The sequence below is a fragment of the Chlorocebus sabaeus genome, chromosome 5 (assembly GCF_047675955.1).
Source record: "Chlorocebus sabaeus isolate Y175 chromosome 5, mChlSab1.0.hap1, whole genome shotgun sequence".
NCBI classification, from domain to species: domain Eukaryota; kingdom Metazoa; phylum Chordata; class Mammalia; order Primates; family Cercopithecidae; genus Chlorocebus; species Chlorocebus sabaeus.
The window spans coordinates 44,501,814-44,522,388 of NC_132908.1; the positions used below are offsets into that span (position 1 = coordinate 44,501,814).

The 20,575-nt window shown below is 36.8% G+C and overlaps 1 protein-coding gene across 5 annotated transcripts in view; it reads left to right on the forward strand.

Annotated features, from left to right (window-relative positions):
- PHKB (phosphorylase kinase regulatory subunit beta) overlaps positions 1-20,363 on the forward strand; it is a 224,228-nt gene extending 203,865 nt beyond the window's left edge. For 3 of the 5 annotated variants that reach the window (XM_007992276.3, XM_007992243.3, XM_007992251.3), the window contains 5 exons: positions 8,629-8,763; positions 13,015-13,144; positions 16,009-16,116; positions 18,088-18,228; positions 18,876-20,106. In XM_007992276.3, coding sequence (XP_007990467.1) covers positions 8,629-8,763; positions 13,015-13,144; positions 16,009-16,116; positions 18,088-18,228; positions 18,876-19,013 — 652 coding nt within the window. In that variant the 3' untranslated portion in view covers positions 19,014-20,106. Of the gene's footprint in view, positions 1-8,628; positions 8,764-13,014; positions 13,145-16,008; positions 16,117-18,087; positions 18,229-18,875 lie in introns of all 5 variants that reach the window. The other 2 variants (XM_007992231.3, XM_007992234.3) reach the window with 1 other exon arrangement.
- Positions 20,364-20,575: the final 212 nt, after the last annotated feature.

Sequence of the window (20,575 nt, forward strand, 5' to 3'; positions counted from 1 at the left end):
GCCTTAGGGGAGGTAGAAGATTTTCTGTGGAGGAGTTACACGGCAACTGTCTACCGTTTGTCCTTATCCCAGTGTCTCTACCTTTGCTGGTTCCAGTAAACAGCACCAAGGGCTCAGTGCATATTCACTAGCTCACACATTTGGCTGGCTATTAACTTCGAACAACGACATCTGCCCTGGTCCTACAAAGAAGAATTAGTCTTCAGGAAAATATTATTTCCTCTGCAAATACTGACATTGAAAGTATGACAAAATATAATTTCAAATTATTCTTATGCTTTGCCTCCTAAGCCAAAGTTGATGCAGCAACAGGCAGGCAGGTTTGTGTTTCAGAAAGCTTTTTTTTCTGTGGTTAACATAATGAGGCGCTCTGTATTTGACAGAGGTATCCTAGAATATTACAAGGAAGTGAAAAGTCTGCTCTAGACTTTTCTGAACTTTTCATAGCATCTTAATATTAGGTTGGTGCAAAAAGAGTTGTGGTTTCGCCCACTACTTTCAGTGGCAAAAACCATGATTACTTTTGCACCAACACAATATATCTACTGTAGTATACAAGCAGCCAACTTAGAATCATCCCATTTTCTCGGTCTTGTGATGAATTAAGGTGCAAAATCTCATTTATTTGGTCTGTTAACTTGTACCTACTCAAGTTCCTTACACTATAAAATGCTAAACAGTACTGATCCTAGATTGGAGGCCTGGCAGACAAAAGAACAACAACAACAACAAAAAATCTGACATCTGGCACATCATAGTTACTACATGAACTCGAATACAATATGGATCATAAATTAAAATCATGTATGAGAAGTCATAAAAGCCATAAAGTTTTAGAAATAAACACTAAAGCCTGTTTCTGTGAGATAATGGCAATGGTATACAGAAGCAAAAACATGCAGAAGTACGTAAGACTGAAGAATAAGAACACTGGAGTTAGGCAGACCTGGGTGTAAATCCCAGTTCTTCCACTTACTGACAAAAACAGCCCATGTACACTCTCCAAATCTCGGTTTCTTTGCTGTAAAATGGTGGTTCTAGTGCCTACTTCGAAGTTGTTGTAGGGATTAAGTCAGATAATATATGTGAAGAATTTTTATTTTTCTTCTATTATTCATTGCTTAGCATATAATAAATATTCAATAAATAGTATTTGTGGCTACAGTGATGGAGGAAGAGGATGGTTTACTAGAGTGATCTTTTGAGTGCAGTGATCACGTTTTTTAAACTTGACTCCTCTTAGATCGTTACTGGAAACACTGCTAAGAGATGTACGATTGTAAGGCAACCTGTTGTATACTCTGATATGATTAACTACACCATTCCATTAATAACTCCATGGAGAAAAGTGCTACATCCTGATATCTTCTGTATATATGACTGGACTTTCATAAAAACAAGGCCCTGTTTAACTTGGTCATTTCCTGAAGGACATGATTTAATTAAATCTTCTTTTATACTTAATTCCAATATCATGTGGCACAAAATCAAGTATGTTTATCAAAATTAAGAGCCATTTACTTCTCTAAGAGTACAGAGACATGCTTTCCTTTTGCTTTTCCTAAATCCCACATTACTAGCTCAAAGCAAACCACCTGACTCTGCTTATATACCATATGTTAAACAATCCAATGTTTATTGAGCATCTCTGATGAACGAAACTATAAGACAGGAAGTAATACAAGATCTAGTTCCTATCCTTAGCAGAAGTAAATTTCTTAAATAAATCACTCCTTAATAAAAAAAAAAAAAAAATACCAGATTGCTCCCGAACTGAAATTGTCCTAGTGATTAGAACTGATCTTGTGAGATGCACATAAGAGTGAAATATACATCATAAGTCAGGCAGGGACACTATTAATACTCACAATGAGAATATAATGCCACAATCCCAGAATGAGTTTCAGGACGGTGAATAATTAAGGTTTCATAGCAAATTTCTTTATGAGTCAGTTGACTGTTAAATACTAAGTCACATGCTGCCACGGGACATTTTTACTTTGGGTGACACAGTATAAGGAAAAATGGTATGTCATTTCTCATGGAAAGCACTGAACATACAGAATGGTAGATATCAAAACGGAAAGAACACTATTTTTAGAATAAATACCCATTCCCATGAATAGAAAGAAGCATCAGGTTAGAGTTGAATTCAAGGAAGGGAATTACATGAGACTTATAGAGGACCTAAATTAGCTTAAAATGCTGAATAAGCAGTAAAGGAAAAACTACTATAGACTGAAAAACACAGCAGTGTAAAATCTTGGGAAACTGTTTGCCTTCACTCTAAGGCTTTGTTTAAACCTCTGCAAGGATGGCTGTCACTTGAAAAGGCTCCCCGAACTAGAACACTTATTACAAAGAATGTGCTTTGGAAGACTTATAACCTATACTTCTCAGTCTGTCTCAGATCAGTGCCTGAGTCTGTGACAATAGAGTACTTTTATACCGTGTACAGAGATGGAGAATCACATTTCTTTTCATTTAGAGTTAACTCACATGAAAGAACCATTTCTTTACCCTCATATGGAGTCAAGAGGTTGGAGTTGAAAATATCAGGGCAAACAGACTGAACAAATCAGGATATAACTCAAAGTTCTTATAACTGATTCAAAATAGCTCCAAATCTTTGAAAGAAACTATTTTAAGGGATAAGAGTGAAGGTCAAATTCTATGCAGGTAATTTATTTTCAATCAAAAGAAAGAAGAGACAAAGAAAGATAAGGAAATTTGACTGAAATATACCGTAGCTGAAATCATGCAAATCACTTAAAAATAATAAGCTAAAGTAATTTATAAAATAATACTGAAAAATGTAACTTAGAAAGTAGAAATTTCCTAGAGAAAGTAACTGACACCAATTTGATGTATATGTCTCAGATAGTTTTGCACATGTACATTACACAGATATATATGTATGGTATTATTGTTGTTTTATAAAATGTGGAACAATACACTGCATCTTTTTCTTACATTTAATTTATCTAGGACATTCATAAATGTCAGTATATAGGACTTTATCTTGTTCAATGTAATAGTAGCACAGCATTTTATTATATGGCTAAAAACCAATTTATTCAAACTATTTTCTACTAATGAACATCTAGGTTGTTCCCAATGTTTTCACTATTTCGAAAAATGAAGACTGCTGCAAAATATATCTTTATGGTACTTGTGTGAATACTGTAAACTCCTTGGATGAGAACTGATGAATTACGATGTATGCAGATATTGCCAAATAAGCAATGCGTTTTTCACATGCGATTTTGAAGGAAAAACGGGTAATAATGTTTAAAAAAGTACTTCACATTTACATGTAAAACTAGTAGAATGGGCTGGGCACGGTGGCTCAAGCCTGTAATCCCAGCACTTTGGGAGGCCGAGACGGGCGGATCACGAGGTCAGGAGATCGAGACCATCCTGGCTAACACAGTGAAACCCCGTCTCTACTAAAAAATACAAAAAAATAGCCGGGCGAGGTGGCGGGGGCCTGTAGTCCCAGCTATAGGGAGGCTGAGGCAGGAGAATGGCGTGAACCCGGGAGGCGGAGCTTGCAGTGAGCTGAGATCCGGCCACTGCACTCCAGCCTGGGCGACAGCACGAGACTCCCTCTCAAAAAAAAAAAACTAGTGGAATGAAAAGGAGCTCAACCCGACAATAAACAGAAAAGGAAAAAAGTTACCCTGGTTGGTAACAGTGGGGCTATCCCTGCTTTGGTGTCCTCGTTGGATGTGGTGATTCTAGGTAAAGAATGTGAAGATGTTTTGCAAGGGCAAAGCTTCAACATTATCACTGTGGTATTTGATAATTTGAGGTCCTCTCCCCATGACATTTGGAGAACAGCTCCATCTGGGGAGTGCTTTTTACACACCACAAATCTCAAGGTGCCATAGGAGGAACCTCCCCCTTCTCCCAACACACACATTCTCTCTCTCTCTCTCTCTCTCTCTCTCTCTCTCTCTCTCTCTCTCTCTCTGTCTCACTCACTCTTGTCTTCTGGTCCTAAGTTTGCAAAGGCCATGTGCTCTCACAAGAGAAGTTCACCCTGGAGGGGGGGGCCCTTTCAGCCATGGTTGAGTCCCCTGTAGGCCCAGTGGAATGATCCCAAAGCATCTCTTATGGAAACTCCATCTCAGAATCCTGTTGGGGTTGTATCTTGCAATCTAACATGATGTCACCTCTCCGTCACCTGGTAGACACTCATGACACCTGTGGCAAATACCCTGAAATCCCCTCAGACCTATGCCCACAGCACTCTCCCACCACAGTAACAAAGATTTGGGAATGCTGTTTCTTCTCTAGGGATATCAGACAATTTAAGGTAACTGTCATCCTATCTGTGGGGCTTGTGATAGTACCCCTCTGAAGAGTAAAAAGACACTTTTGTGTCTTCTATGTTTTTATTAGACTTCATCCTTAATAAATTATACTAAGACCTGAGCCCTTTTAAGTGAATGGGCCACTTGCATATTTGTTTATTAGCAGCAGCAAATACATACTCAGTATGTTTCTTTACAAATTTTACCTTGAATTAGTCCGTGGAAGGTTTTTCGTTTGCTTAAAATTGGTGAGCAAATTACTCATTTATAGAGTCCTTGAATGGCAAATTTCCTATAAATTGTTGAACATATAACTGCTTCTGAGTTAGTCCTTTGTGTATTGTACTGGTTGTGGCACAATTTTAAAAGAAAGATAGGGAGGGGATTTATAGAATGTGTTATTTTTTTACTGCCTTATGGTACAATAAGCACATCAGACTCATTCTTACTTGGCTTTTGGGTATTGTTTCTCTCTTTTAAATGTTAATTATGATTAAAGAGATTGATTGATTGGTCACGTTTGATACCATATTCTTCTTGGAATGCCAGCATTCACTAGGCTGAATGGACATAAGAAATAAGAACATTTGCCTTAACCATGGTACCTCTTAACCCAGAATTCCCTTGCACTGTGTATACTTTTATCTCTGGTTTAACTACTCACTCTCTCTCAGTGTTTTTTAAATTTTATTTATTTACATTACCCACTACTTCAATTGCTTTTAAACCAATAGCACCATGTCCCTTTTCTCTTTTTTCCAAGGTTAATCTTGCCAATGCAATTTCTTCAACTTTACTGCTATCAGGCACTCCAGTGAACAAAATTAACCTGCTCACAGGAATGGTATTCTGGTCTGATAATGATTTGATTTGCTGTCTCATTATTGATTTGTGCTCCAGCTTTCCTGTTGAAATAGATCAAGTTCCTGACAGGCCCATTACTGTAAAGACCTCCAATCAACTGCTTTCTGCTGCAGGTCTGTCAGTCAAGCTTTACTTAGAGATAACCCCGAGGATATATGTTATCAAGCCTTTTTCATCTTTGCTTTTCATACTGCCAGGACATCCTCTGTAAGCAATTATGATCCAGACATACCTTGTCCTCTGATGCCCAAAACTGTATCTGTGGATCACACATTCGAAGCTTAGAGAGAGCCATCGTTGTCGTAGATAGCAGACTATAACATTGCTTATGCACTAAAGGAAAGAGAAAATAATTACGGCACCAAGTTCATTAGCACGGTTCTAATACTCATTCCGAGGTCTTTGCTTTTGACATTTGATATGAGATAAGGAGGTGAGGTGATGAAGTTCCCCTACCTCTATTATATTGTGATTAGATCAGTGATAGAGTAAGTCCACATCCTTCAGTCACCAGAGAGCTCAGTTTGCCTCATCAAATTGTATCCCTCTCCATATTAATATGAATCAAGCCAAAAAAGTCCCTTCTTGCAACTTTCCCATCTTCTATCATTTGGTGTGTCAGCTCTGGCTGATAAACTGTGTTTAGTTTTAATAACTCAAGTTAGTGGAAGACTTTAAAAAGTAAGCCTTTTAAAAATAAAAATGTTATTTATTTTAGAAGATACCTCCTGAAGTTAATTGACTGATACTTGGCTTAAGTGACTCCAAGACTTCAGTTAAAAATTTGCATTACCTTCCTCTAACCTGAGTTTAAGAAGTCACATAACAAGAGTTTACTAACATTTTTATGACTCTTTAACATTTCAGAGCCTTTTTATAGACATTATTTGTTCCTCAAAATAATTTCATAAAGTAAGTTCAATGAGTAATAGTAGTATTCCCATTTGGAAAATAACCTGCCAATGGGGCACAGTTGGTAAGTGACAGAATTAGTATTTAAGTCTGTCTTTGCTTTTCGTTATGACGAATTTTAAGTGTATAATGAATTATGTGGTGCATTCCCAAATACTCATTATTTAGTGGATATAAGTAGTGCTTAGCTATTTGTATTTGCTATATTTGCTTTATCTTTTATTTTGCTATAGTATATTATAAAGCAAATCCCAGACATTTAACTTTTACCTGTGAATATTTTAGTGAGTATATATCTCAAAAAAGGACATTATCTCAATAATTCCAATACCATTATCATAGCCACCAAAATTAGCAGTATTTTTTTTAATATCACAAGATACTCAATTCTTATTTAAATTTCTCTGGGTTATCCCTGAAATGACTTTTTATAGTTGGTCTGTTTTTGAATCATGACATAAAACAAGGCTCATGGTATTAGTGGTTGTATCTCTTAAATCACTTCATCTACAGCAGAAACTCCCACTTTGCTTTTCATTCTATTGACTTATTGAGGAGACCAACAGGCAGATCTTTCGATTTTTAATTCAGTATTCCTTCTGTTATTCTAAGCTGCCTCAAATGTAAGTTTTAAATCTAAGTAAAGAAATGAATAAAATAAATAAATAAAATAAATAGAAGACAATTCTATGCCTAGTCTATAAAATAAAAATATAAATTTTTAATTTAAAGAAAAGGCCCACTGAGTAGTTTATTGTAACTAAAATGTTGCTGTACTAGCTAATTTCCTAAGCAGCTTAAACATCAAAGCATCCAAAAGAACTATGTTCTTGTTACTTTTATGCTTGTGTAACATTTTCGCTAAATACAGTCAATAAGAATGAGGACTATATAAAGAAAACCTAGTCTTTGCCAGTAACATAGGTGTAGTCCAGTTTTTCTTTTCAACTGACTAGAGAAATATAAACGGTAAATCTTAATTCTGTTACATATTCTATTGTTGTATATAACAGGAAGCTTTCAGGCATTTGTTGTTTGTAAATACTTCATCTTTATTGCTCTTACCAATGAGCAGCTATTAAATATTCATTACATAGTATCAATAGTAATAGTATTGATTTCTAAAATATTAGTATGTTTCATCCTTGTGTATCTTTCATGCCTTTATAATCCATCTCAGTGTTACCCTAGACTAAACTCCCAACTTCCAGAAATGGCACCAACAAACAATAGGGGAGAAGGTAGGAAGAGCTGAGAGTTGTCTGAGCTCAGGGCAGTAGAGGTTAGAACTGTCATAGAATTTGATACATGTTACCCTGTGGCTTATGGCCTGGCCCAGCAGGCCTGGTTGACACCCTCTCTGGCTCAACCAGTAAGGCTTAGCATTTTTTCTTACTGTTCTCTACATCGAGGGACATTAGTCATCCCATGAGGATGCATCACTGTTGTTTTACAAACCAGCATTGGCAGAAAAAAGAACTTTAATCTTTTGAATACATCTACTCTAACATTTTCATCTCTGTACCTGCAATATCCTTGTAGGTTGCCTTTCAAGGAAGTGTATCAAGAGAAAGAGAAGGCATGGGGGAGAAAGGCAGCATGGGTGAATAAAGATGCATTATTTCCAGATGCTCAGTTGCACTGCCTGTGTTTGTTATGCAGTGTTCGCTAAAGGATTTAAGGATGAAGCATAGGAATCTGCTGTGTAAAACTAATTCCCTGGCTTTTCCTAATGGTGTATAAATTTCTCATTCCCTAAGGCACAGTATTATTTCCAGAGTTTTCTTTGGTTTTCATAACTAGTTTATCTGAGTTCTGTCCTCAGAATATAGTAAATGAAAGAAATGAAATGAATCTACAAAAATGCTTTTTAAAATCTCCTCAAAAAATTATTTACACATAAAATAATTAAATATTTTGGCTCTTATGCAACCTGTTGGTTAAAGTACATCTTTAACGTACATCTATAACTAAGTTATAACTAATTGTATCCTTGTATTTCAAAGGCAGGTACTTGTCTGGCTCCTCTCACCCCAAAGGAATGACTACAAAGTAAAGGAAATTGGTTTTTAAAAAAAGCTTGAGATTTCAGAGAAAGGAACATTTACATAATAGCATATCTCAGCCTATTTCTTGAAATGTATTGTTTCTCTTGCTCTCTTTCCTTTTTTTTTTTTTTTTTTTTTTTTTTTTTGCATGTATCTAGTGTTAAGAAAATATAGTGTGGCAGCTGTTTGTGTACAGAATAACACCACAATGGATGGGTAAAATCTCACTTGCTAAGAACCTAAGTACTTACCTATTTTAATGTTGTACAACCTCACCACCTGTGCAAGGGCAGGCCTCATTTTTAAGAGTCTGATCATGTCACATAATCTTGATGGAAGTAATTGTATCAACGGTTCAGGAAATTCAAATGGCCTCTTCTTCATTCTCCTTTGAATAGGTCAGTGGTGTAAGGGCATTACTGACAGAAGCAGAAGGTGATTTTATTTCAAGAGTTATTGATTCATGCTTCCCTGTTTTATTTCAGGTGGATCATCCATGCCATGGAGTACGAACTTCAGATCCGTGGTGGAGACAAGCCAGCCTTGGACTTGTATCAGCTATCACCTAGTGAAGTTAAACAGCTTCTGCTGGATATTCTGCAGCCTCAACAGAATGGAAGGTAATGAGGGCCCCTTGTTACCTACGTGATACTCTGGATTTACAATAACTTCATAATGTTTAGCTTGATATATCTATGAAATTGATAAGATATTAATAAGAAATAAAATGCAACAGAGTATCAGAGGCCACCCCACTAGATAGAAAGTGTAAATGGAAAAACCAATCAAAATGTCTCTCTTCAATTATTATTTTGCATTGATTTTAATTTTATACTTTTTTCCCAATGTAGTGTATAAGCATTTCTTCATTTTTATTATTCTGTGCAAAATGTAACACCTCATACCACTTTCTGAAGTCAGTTTCCTTTTCTGAACCTTTGTGGCACTCACCATTTCCTCCCAGCATTTTGGCAGATAGGATTGGGTTTGGTAACATTATTTAAATATGTTGCCTGTGGCTTTGTCTCCCTAAATAGACTTCAGTGCTAAACCCTTTCCTAGACTTGTGCTAAGCTTACACTAAGAACAAAACAAATACTGGTGGACTGTGTTGACTTGAAGAACTTTTTCATTACAGAAATAGCTTTAATGTAAGTATTTAGGGAAGTATTTATTGAGTATGTTTGTGCCTGGCATTTACCAAAGTGGTATAGTTATATGCATAGAAAAATCTGCGTAGGCCTTTTACAAAAGCTGTCCTCCACAAAAGTAGATTTGAATAAATGGAAAGGCATCCTTGTTCTTAAATAGGAACATTCATGTTATAAAGATGTCAGTTGTAAATATAATTCAATTCCAATAACATTTCAACAAGCTCTTTTTATGAGGTTAAGACAAGTTAATACAAAACTTCATATGGAAAAACCAAACATATAAGAATAATCAGAAAAACACGAAAGAACGACTTGCCCTGCTAGACATTAAAACATACTGTAAAGCCTCTGTAATTAAAACAGTATGATATTGGTACACAACAGACAGAAGAGTTGAACAGAATAGAAAGTCCAGGAATAGACCCCCAAGTATATATGGAAATTTAATGTGTGACAAAGGCCAAGGATGGACTTTTTAAATAGTCATGAGACAACTGGATAGCCATTTACAAAAAGATAAAATCACACCTGTAGTTTATACCACACATAAGGATACACTCCAAATAGATTAGAAATCTAAATGTAAAAAATGAAATAATGCAAAACAAGAAGACATGATGAAACTCCTTTTTACCCTTAGTATGGGAAAGACCGTCTAATAATGGCTCAACCCAAGGACAACAAAAGAAAAAGTTAATAAGACTATGTGAAAATTAAAAACAGCACTTTGTATGGCAAAAAGTAGACAACCAATGTCAAAAGACAACTGAGAAACTGGAACAAAATATATGCCACAAAGAGCTTATAACCAGGAATTCTTAAAAATTGAGGGGAAGACAACCAAAATCCCAGTGGAAAATAGGAAGAAACATTCTTACATACCCATGAGTCTATGCTGATATAAACAGACAAATGGGAGTGAAGAGACCCTTTCTTATAATAGAATTCCAATTATAAGTGTAGATAGGATGACAGAAATAGACAAATACAACAGTTATTGTTGCCGGCAAAAACCATCATTGCATGGAAGTATGATGAAAAATGGAGAATTTCATCATTCCAATGTGTTTCCACTCAAGATACTTACTAATTGTAAAGGAGAAAATAGTAACTTTACAGTGGAGAAACCCAGCTGACTCTACCTTAACCAAAAGATTAAGGTGAACATCGCCAGTAATAAGACACATGAACATCATATAACCCCTGATATGATGCATTGAAAGGGGTATGATGGGCCAGGTGTGGTGACTTAAGCTTGTGATCCTAGCATTTCGGGAGGCTGGGGCAGGAGGGTCCTTTGAGCCCACAAGTTTGAGACTAGCCTGGGCAACATTCCAAGACCCCATCTCTATAAAAATAAGTAAATAAATAAGAAAAGTGCACAACATCACTTCTAGATACTCTTGCCAAAAATGCATGTCAGTCCATTCATCAGGAAACATCAGACCAACCCAAACTGAGGTACATCTTACAAAATAACTGACATTTCTAAAGTGTCAAAGTTATGAAAGAATAAAGGACAACCAAGAAACTGCTAGAGGAGCCTCAGGAAACATGGAAACTAAACACCAATCCTGGACTGGATTCTGAACCAAAACAAGAATATTAGTGGTAAAATTGACAAAATTTGAATTAGATCCATAGATTAATTAATAGTATTGTATCATTGTTTACTTCCTGGTTTTATACTATGGTTATGTAAGATAACAAGAGTAGGGGAAGGCCAGGCACGATGGCTAATGCCTGTGATCCCAACAATTTGGGAGGCTGAGGCAGGCAGATTGCTTGAGCCCAGGAATTTGAGACCAGCTTGGGCAACGCGGCAAGACCCCATCTCTACAAAAAACACAAAAATTAGCCAGGTGTGGCAGCATGCGCCTGTAGTTCCAGCTACTCAGGAGGCTGACATGGGAGGATCACCTGAAACCAGTAAGTTGAGGCTGCAGAGAATCGAGATCACACCACTGCACTCCAGCCTCAGTGATAGAGACCCTGTCTCAAAAAAAAAAAAAAAGGGGAGAAGGGAAGTCAAGTAAAGAGTATACAGGAACTTTATGGTTTATATTCATGACTTTTCTGTAAGTCTGAAATTTTTCAAAATGAAAAGAAAAAATGAAAGGATCTTTCAAAATAATTTTCTACCTCCATTGTGAGTATTCTCACATTTCTACTTTTTCTGTTGTCCTACCAAGTATCTCCTTTTTAAAATATTAATCATAACTTCATATAACTCCAAAAACATATCTTTTAATTGCCAAACAAAGGGAACGAGGTGAAAATAAAATGCAGGCAGTGGGGTATCCAGTTATCTAAAGTAAAACATCACCAAGGAACCCTTTGAGCTTTGTCAATTTGGTGAAACACTAAAACCAGCAATACAAGGCTGTGCCTATTAAAAGAAATTTTATGTATCCAAAAATGGATGCCCGTCTTACCTATGTAAGGATAAATTTTCATTGGTCCTCTTTTTCCAGAGCAAAAATGTTTTTTTCTGTTTACTGTATCCTGCATAGCTATTGTCGTACCTAGAAATAGTGTTGGTCATGACATATTTCCCTTGTAATTGAGTATACATTTCACTCTGCTGTCTTTTAAAATACTAAGTGTAAAAAACGTGTATCTGGGTTGTGTGCTGTGGTTCACGCCTATAATCCCAGCACTTTGGGAGGCCAAGGCAGGAAGATTACTTGAGGCCAGGAGCTCAAGACCAGCTGGACAACATAGCCAGACCCTGTCTCAACAAAAAATTTAAAAAGTAGCCAGACATGGTAGTGCATGCCTGTAATCTTAGCCACTGGAAAGGCTGAGGTGAGAGGATCGCCTGAGCCCAGGAGTTAGAGTTTGCAGCGAGCTATGATTGAGCCACTGCACTCCAGCCTGGGTGACACAGCAAGACCTTGTCTCATAAATAAATAAATAAATAAATAAATAAATAAATAAATGTATCTGTCCTTTCTTCAGCTTTTGCAAGAATATGTTACTTTGTCACTGTGTGTTCTTTTTAAATTATTCAAATTCTGCATTTTTAGCAGTTTGTGAATGATGTATTATATCTTTAAGATTTAATACTTAAATGCTTAATCCATGAAAATAAAAGATCTAAAATTTTGGTGTATCACTACATTCTGTTATTATAATGTAAGATTTTATATCTTTTTTCAGCAAGAGAACTTTAGCTATGTTTAAATGGCAAACTTCTATAAAGTTTAAAATAAGGTAATTTTATTCTATATAAAATGCTTTTTTGAACATCACTTATTCGTTCACTTTTTAATTGTTTACTAAGCACCTTTCTGGGAGAGGTGTATAGGAGTGATCAAATTATATGATTTCCATGCTTTCATGGAGCTTACATTTTATTATATGTGAAAACAACATAAAGTTATTATGAAATTCACAGCCGCTGCATTTTTTAAGGGAGCTGCTTTGTATATTTGAAAATCATTTGAGCATGTACTGAGCAATTCATAGCTTACTTAGAGAATAACATTTTGTCTATTAAATTTTTTAGAATCTTAGAGACTTCCTCCTGTCCTGCCAGCCCTGTTTTCATTATGAAATATTTACTAGCCTCTGTAACACACGGAGATATGCATCATTGATGGGCTTTGGCTTTCATTGCTTACCCTATCGGAACAATTAGTTCATATTGAAAGCCCTGCTTTCCACCAGAACAAGCTTGTTCTTCAACTCTGAGACATTTGCCTTTTGTTACAGATGTTGGCTGAACAGGCGTCAGATCGATGGGTCTTTGAATAGAACTCCCAACGGGTTCTATGACCGAGTGTGGCAGATCCTAGAGCGCACGCCCAATGGCATCATTGTCGCTGGGAAGCATTTGCCTCAGGTAAAGCCCCACCATGTTCACGTAAAGAAAGGGGATTTTGCAAAGGATAGGGAATCCTTTCCTCCTGCCCTGCAAATAACTTTTCTCCTTTTCAGCATTCTAAGAGTTTTTTCAAAGAAGGGATGAAATACTAGAAAATAAGTCTAATCAATTGGATTGAAAATTGTTTTCCCCAATCTGAGTTACTTTTATTTTTCAAATTTAGTGTCCCTATAGGCAGAAAAGGCTCACTTTACCAAATGGATATATTGCTGAAAGTTGTATTTAATAAAAAAAATTATTGGTATTGTCATATTTTAGATATTTTGAGGATATTCCCTTTTAAAAAACCACGTGGCCAAACCTCTTGCTGAGCAAGCTGTCCTTCCTTTGTTTACTTACCAGCTTAGAGTTTCCTATATTGGCTTTACTTCAAGCATGGGTATCCCTTCACTACCCCAAGTGGTGGTGGGTCAGTGTTGGGGGGCCTCACAAACAGTAAAGCATGCATTGGAAAGACAGAACCAGAGCAGACCTAAGAAACAGTGGGGCTTAGTAGTGTTGTGGATGAGGAAATCACCACTTAGGAATTGTGTTGAATGTGAAAAATGCAATAAGGTTTTAGGTCATTGGACAGATAATCACTTATTTTATTCCAAATGTACCTTACCTGTGGTCCAAGTGAGTTAGTGCCCTCTCCTTCTGATGGTTTCCCATGTGATGTACACTGGCCTGCTTCCTTGATATGATTATTTAATCCTGGCATCTAAGTCTTCTACTTATACATAAAAGAGAAGGATTAGCCTTTTGGAAATAGAGTACTGTAATTGTTTTTAGTGTTGAAATCTCAACCAAATAAATTTTGATGTAGCTCTTTATACAAATAAAGTATTCTCAAAGGCACAGACCCACACTCATTTTGCTTGTGTCTACCTAAGAGTGTCTCTGGAAGGACCCATAGGAAATTGGTAGTATTTTTTTCTTAGTCTTTGGTAAAAGAAACTGTGTGACTGGGAGGACGGTGTGGGCTCTTCCCTGGAACCATTTTAAACCTTTCAAAGTTTGAATGCTGTGAATATATTACTTATTCAAAAAAATGCATAAAAATTTTGAAAAGGTATTCTTTATACTGTTCACAGACTGCAAGTAGTTTCATTTGACTGTCAGTGCAGGGCCCAACCTTCTCCTGGGTGCCCTATGATTACTGTTCAGGAGCAGCACCATCTCTTGAGAGCAGAGAGCAGCGCCTCGTTGCTGGAGTTCGAGCCCTCTGGCAAGGCCTTCTCTCTGCCTACCTGGGCAGTGCCTGCTCACAATCACTTGTTAGCTTCTTTCTCAGCCCCCACTAATACTTACCAGACTTTCATTTAATTGTCTGGCAGCCTGGGCCACTTAACATGTAGTATCCTTGCTTTGCTAATATCCTCTCTTTGCTAAAAATAACAATAATGACAATAAATACATGTTAAGTATTTTTATGCACCAGGCACTTTTCTAAGTGCTCATTTAATCCATTAGACAATCTTTTGAGGCAGATGCTTTGTTGTTAGTATTCCAGTTTGACAGAAGAGGACACTGAAACACAGCTAAATGATTTTCTTAAGGTCACACTTGTAGTAAGTAGCTGCCCCAGGGTGTGACCCCTGGCAGTGTAGCTGCTGAGCCTTTTCTCTTCTGGGCTACACTACTTACCCTAAGTCCTTTCAGAAGAGTAGGAAATAAGGCAAGCTTGGTATCTCTTCTCTAGTTGCACAGTAGCTAGGTTGACTTTTTAAATGAGATCTATTAAGAAGAAATTAATGTGAAACCAAGAAAGGGTCTTCCTTTCCTTCTGTAACTCCATTAAGCCCATTGCTAGAGATCTAGCCAGTTATAACTATGTTTAGCAATGGGACTTTGTTTTCCCCAAATTAGGTACTACCTGTAAACATTAATAATAAGTTGGATTATATTGACTATGAAATACAATAGTTAGTTGTATTGAATATCTATTGAATATAGGACTAAGGCATTATTATACCAGGCTGAACAATTTTGCTGTCACTTGATTGAAAGAGAATATTGGGTCCCATTTTGAGTGGTAAGTAGATAAACATGGTTCTGAACCTGATTGAGTTCACTGTATATTATCACTGAGGTGAAAACAAGTATGTCTTATCATCTCTGCCTCTCTAGTAATGATCTAGTGACCCCATCTGCTTTCCACCATACAAGCTTAATGTTCAGAGCCTTCCCTTCCATCCTCTGAGGAATATTCCCCAGATTTGGATTTGAATTTTAGTTTATTTTCTGCTTTCATTTGGATTGTTAAAAATGAATGGAAAACTACACAATGTTCTTGTTTTAAATGAAAGATAAAGGGCAGAGTAGAGGAAACTCTTTTAGCTTCGCTTTTTTCCTGTTTCCTTCCCAGTTCTGCACATAATATTGTTTTTGCTTGTTTGTATGCATTTTTACGCTGCCAGCTCAGAAAGGAGCTACCACAGAAATGATGTAAATTCAATAGCAAGTGACTTCCATGCGGGAGCCTGACAGCAAGCCTAACTTCTCATGTAAATTCTGAAAGCAATATGTATACTATTTGTTGTCTCAGTGTTTGGCTATTCCTTTTGTGTATTGAAGTGGTCTTCTAATATAGTCCTTTTTCTCAAAAACATTAATATAGTGAAGGTAACTACTAAAAATGGAAGGTTTAACTTATCACAATAGTCAGCTGGTTGGCTTTAGTAGTTTGACATATATAAAATCCAGTTGTGTAGCTGAAAATGCTCCCCAAGGTTTTATAAAAACTGAAAACTATTAATGATTAGAAAATGAAATTCTTCTGTTAAATGAGAACCAGAGCATAACAGTTCAGCATGTTAATGTGGAGTTATTTTTTTCAGCAACCAACCCTGTCAGATATGACCATGTATGAGATGAATTTCTCTCTCCTTGTTGAAGACACATTGGGAAATATTGACCAGCCACAGTACAGACAGATCGTTGTAGAGGTGAGTAGTAAGAAATGAAGATTGCTGAAGAAATGCCTTCTCTCTGCTCCCTGAAAACTAGTATAAGGGAAACTGCCTATGAGACCCAGAATCCTATTCTTTCCAGAATGCTGATCTCTCCTATGAGACGCAGAACCCTATTCTTTCCGGAACCCTGATCTTTCCCAGCTGAGTCCTCAAGAAGATGGCCACCCCTGACCCAAGGCAAGGCACACGAGCAATTCAGACACCTCAGGCTCCTCCAGGAAAGGAGAACCAACCCCTGCTTTTCAGCCACACACTCACCCCTCAGCATCAAGTGCAGCAACATCATAAAAGTACAGGAAGTGACCTTTTTCTATCCACTTTGTTTTCATTTTTGTTTTCTATTCACAGAAATAATGCACAACTATTGTAGAAAGTTTCAGCAGTTTAGAAAATTATAGAAAATAACATAAAAGTTTACCCCACACTCACTAGCAAGAGATCATTGCTGTTAATATTTTGAGGGACATCTTTCTAGACATCTCCATATGAAGAGAAGACATGTCATTGCATGCTGTATCTCTGTCCTGTATAAAGTTACATGTAAAATTAACAGAACACATGTGCCCTCTTGTCATGTTAAACATCACCCCAAATACATAGAGAAGCCACCAGTTGATGGGTTAATATTTAGCTCATCTGCACTTTGTCTCTTTCCCCAGGAATGTAGCCCTCCAATTTTTGTGTTTCTCAAGGGTAGATAATATGTCTTATTGCTACAGAAGCTCTGTGTGACCGCCAACCTGGACATGGCACCTCCTAAAATCTAGCATGTCTGGAGCTGCAGTCAGAGCTGAGTAGATTCAGCCTCCTCTTTGATGTCCCAGGATATGGAACAGTATCAGCCAATCATTTTCACAGCATGAGGCGGAATGGATTGGGAAAAGATGGGGTTTTTCGACAGGTGAATGCCTTCCATGTCTAGTACCCAGCATCTGGGACATACAGTGGACATAGAGATCCTTCTTGTTGACCACAGTGAGGTCATTCCCTCTGCAGAAGACATTTTCCTTTAGACCTACAGCAAAACTTCATATTCTCATGGCTAAAGCCCTGCCCTAAGGTTTCCCACATTGTGACCCCTGGATTTCACTGTGTTTCCTTTGGTTCTTTCAGGGGGTTTTGGAAGCATCTAGATAAAATACAGTCAGTAAGAATCCCAAATTGGGAATTATGAGGCGTGTTTCCTGTTCAGTGTACAAATTAGGAGCCATAAACATCATCAGAGAGCCTTTACCAATTATTGCATATGCAGATACTATTTTTGTTTATAGGAATTTGGCATCTAAAATGAACATTACCACTTAGGATGGGTGTATGTGATGGCCAAGCAATAGGGTGATTCATTAAACTAAGATCGTTTATACAGACGAAATAGGACTCTTGTCACAGGGGTCACAGTTAAATGTATTTTTTTAAAACATGGCCATCCCTTGAGAAACTACTGTGGCATCACAGACTTATACTCACTTGGGCCCTGGGCTCCAGGTCATTTGATCCTGAACCTAGGTCCAGAGTCTCCATTGAACACACCTGGCTTCTCTGGCTTTGGTCTCTGACCCTTCTCTCCACAGACAATGTTTTGGTGTCTTGCCAACAAGGATTGACACCCAAAGGCCCAGAAAGAGTTCAGACACTTTGGGTGAATAGGGTATCATGTATTATGTACACGATGGGTTAGGAAAGTCATTTTTCTAAGTTAATGGTTTTATTTAACTGACTAAAAAACATTTCTAGGGATACACACAATGAAAAAATAAAAGGTGCACTTTTCAAACAGAACTTATGCAGATAACTTGCAAAATTAGGAAGCTTCCTTCCATAGGTGATCCTTGAGCCTCTCATCATACAGAACATCCTTTGGATCACCCATCCTTCTGATGAAAGAGTGAAAACATGTCACTATTATGGTTCATATAATTGGCTTTCAATGTCTGTCTCTCCTAGTTACTTATGGTTGTATCCATTGTACTGGAAAGAAACCCCGAGCTAGAATTTCAAGACAAAGTAGATCTAGACAGACTGGTCAAAGAAGCATTTAATGAATTTCAAAAAGATCAGAGTCGGCTAAAGGAAATTGAAAAACAAGTAAGTAAACAGCGTTTTTGTTGTTGTTGTTGTTGTTGTTGTTTTGTAGAATTTTTTCATTGTCTCAATTCTTTAAAATATCCCTAATGTATTTTCATTTACTTTATAAAACAGATTCACAGGTGCAAAATAGGATACCTGAGGGGCAGTCTGCCTTTTTTGAGGAATTAATGTTACTTTTTAGTTAATTATAGTCAATTCAGCTGTGAAGTTCTAACAAAAAAGAAATCTAGAAAGAGATAAATTTCCTTTATATGGTTAGTGTAAAAATGTTTTATCAGAGAGGAAGCATAGACTCCAGAAGGCTATAAAATTAAATTCTGGGGACAATAAGAATTCAGTGACAGGCTACGTTGCTGCTGTGTACTGCCTAATATAGGCCCTTCCAGGTTCTCTGTTTAATATTTTATGTTCAACTGTAAAGAGGTTCTCTAAGTAAATAAAAATTATCAACGAAGGAGAGAATACTGAAAATGTCTTTGTTTTATGTGCACCTCAGGAAATGAAAGAAAAGCTCAGGAATCTCATATTTTCCATAGGGAAATCTTTATGTGAATTTATTTTTCCCCCTAAGATGACACTGATTTTACCTGTCAACTCTTTACAAACAGAAGATCAAATGCCTTGCTTACTGTTTTCCTTTGTAGGATGACATGACTTCCTTTTACAACACTCCTCCCCTGGGAAAAAGAGGAACATGCAGCTATTTGACAAAGGCGGTGATGAATCTGCTGCTGGAAGGAGAAGTCAAGCCAAACAATGATGATCCGTGTCTCATTAGCTAGTGGGGAAGGTGTAGGAAGCTCTGTTGAGACATATGTTCTGAAGTGTGTTGTGTTTCGTGTTCAAGCTTAATCAAGGCAGCCATTAATGTACAAACTGAGCATGCTGGGGAGCTGATTGCCACATCCTTGGCAGTTTTGTGGACCTCTTGCATGTCATAACCAATTTAATGGTAATGGTAAATGCTTTTAATCACACATGAAAAAGTTCTCATGATTATGCCAGCTATAATAGTAATCCTCACTGAGTGATAAAAATAGTTTATGAATTGAAAATTTGCCACTACATGTTTTATGATCAAATAGTTCATCAAAATGAATCTTTGCTCTTTGGAATGAATTATTACCATACTGCCATTAAAATAAATTTGCCAACTAGTAATGCATACTGGAAATCAAAAGATATTGAAAGAATGGTGAACTTCTCTTAGTGGTATTGTCATGCTAAAAGATGTTAATATACATCATAAAAGCAAAGTCAGCCAGCTGATATTTTGGTTCTCAAAAACTGCATTATTAATAATATTTTAGTATACAGAGATATTCTACAATTTTTACATTGTAAACATGACTATGGTTTTGTATTTGCTAAATATAGGGGTTGGACTAAAATATAATAAATCTGTACCTTATCAAACATTTTCTTTGAGCTCCTGCTAAAAATAGGACATGTCTATGATTGTTCAGAAATATGTTAAATTTAGGTTCGGCACGGTAGCTCACACCTGAAATCCCAGCACTTTGGGAGGCTGAGGCAGGTGGATCACTTGAGGTCAGGAGTTCGAGACTAGCCTGGCCAACACAGTGAAAATGCTGTCTCTACTAAAAATACAAAACTTACCCAAGCATGGTGGTGCATGCCTTTAAACCCAGCTACTGAGGGGGCTGAGGCATGAGAATTGCTTGAACCAGGAGATGGAGGTTGCAGTGAGCTGAAATCATGCCACTGCACACCAGTCTGGGTGACAGAGCAAGACTAAATCTCAAAAAAAAAAAAAAAAAAAGAAAAAGAAATATGTTAAATTTAAGGACTGTTAACCTACTTTGTACTAGTAAAAACAACATTAAGAGTCATTAAATTTTATTTCTGAATTAATGAACGTATCTGGACACATTCTTTGTTCCTAGGTTCACAAGATTGAGCTTAAAACTCCTGAGTGTTTTCATTTAATTGATTTAGAGGTAGAATGGAAGAGAATCTATGGTACCTACCATTATACACATTTAGTTGCCCAGTTTACTTAAACTTTAATAAAAGTAAAAAGTAGATTAAACATTTAAATTTTCTTTCTTTCTTTCCTAAATAGAAAAAAAAAAAAAGGTCCATGAGTGTGAGCCCTTGCCCCAAACAAAGTTGTTTTTCTGATCAGTCTTACTGGTGTTTCACCTGAGAAGATAGATTTGCCACATGACAAAATGCAGCTTATTTGTAGAGTTTTGAAAGGATGTAAGAAAGAATGAGTGGCTTCAGTATCGAGTCAATTGATGTCAAATAAATGGATGCATGAGTACATGGAAAAATCTGCTGTCAGTCACATTTCTCACAACATTGCGGTATAGTGCCG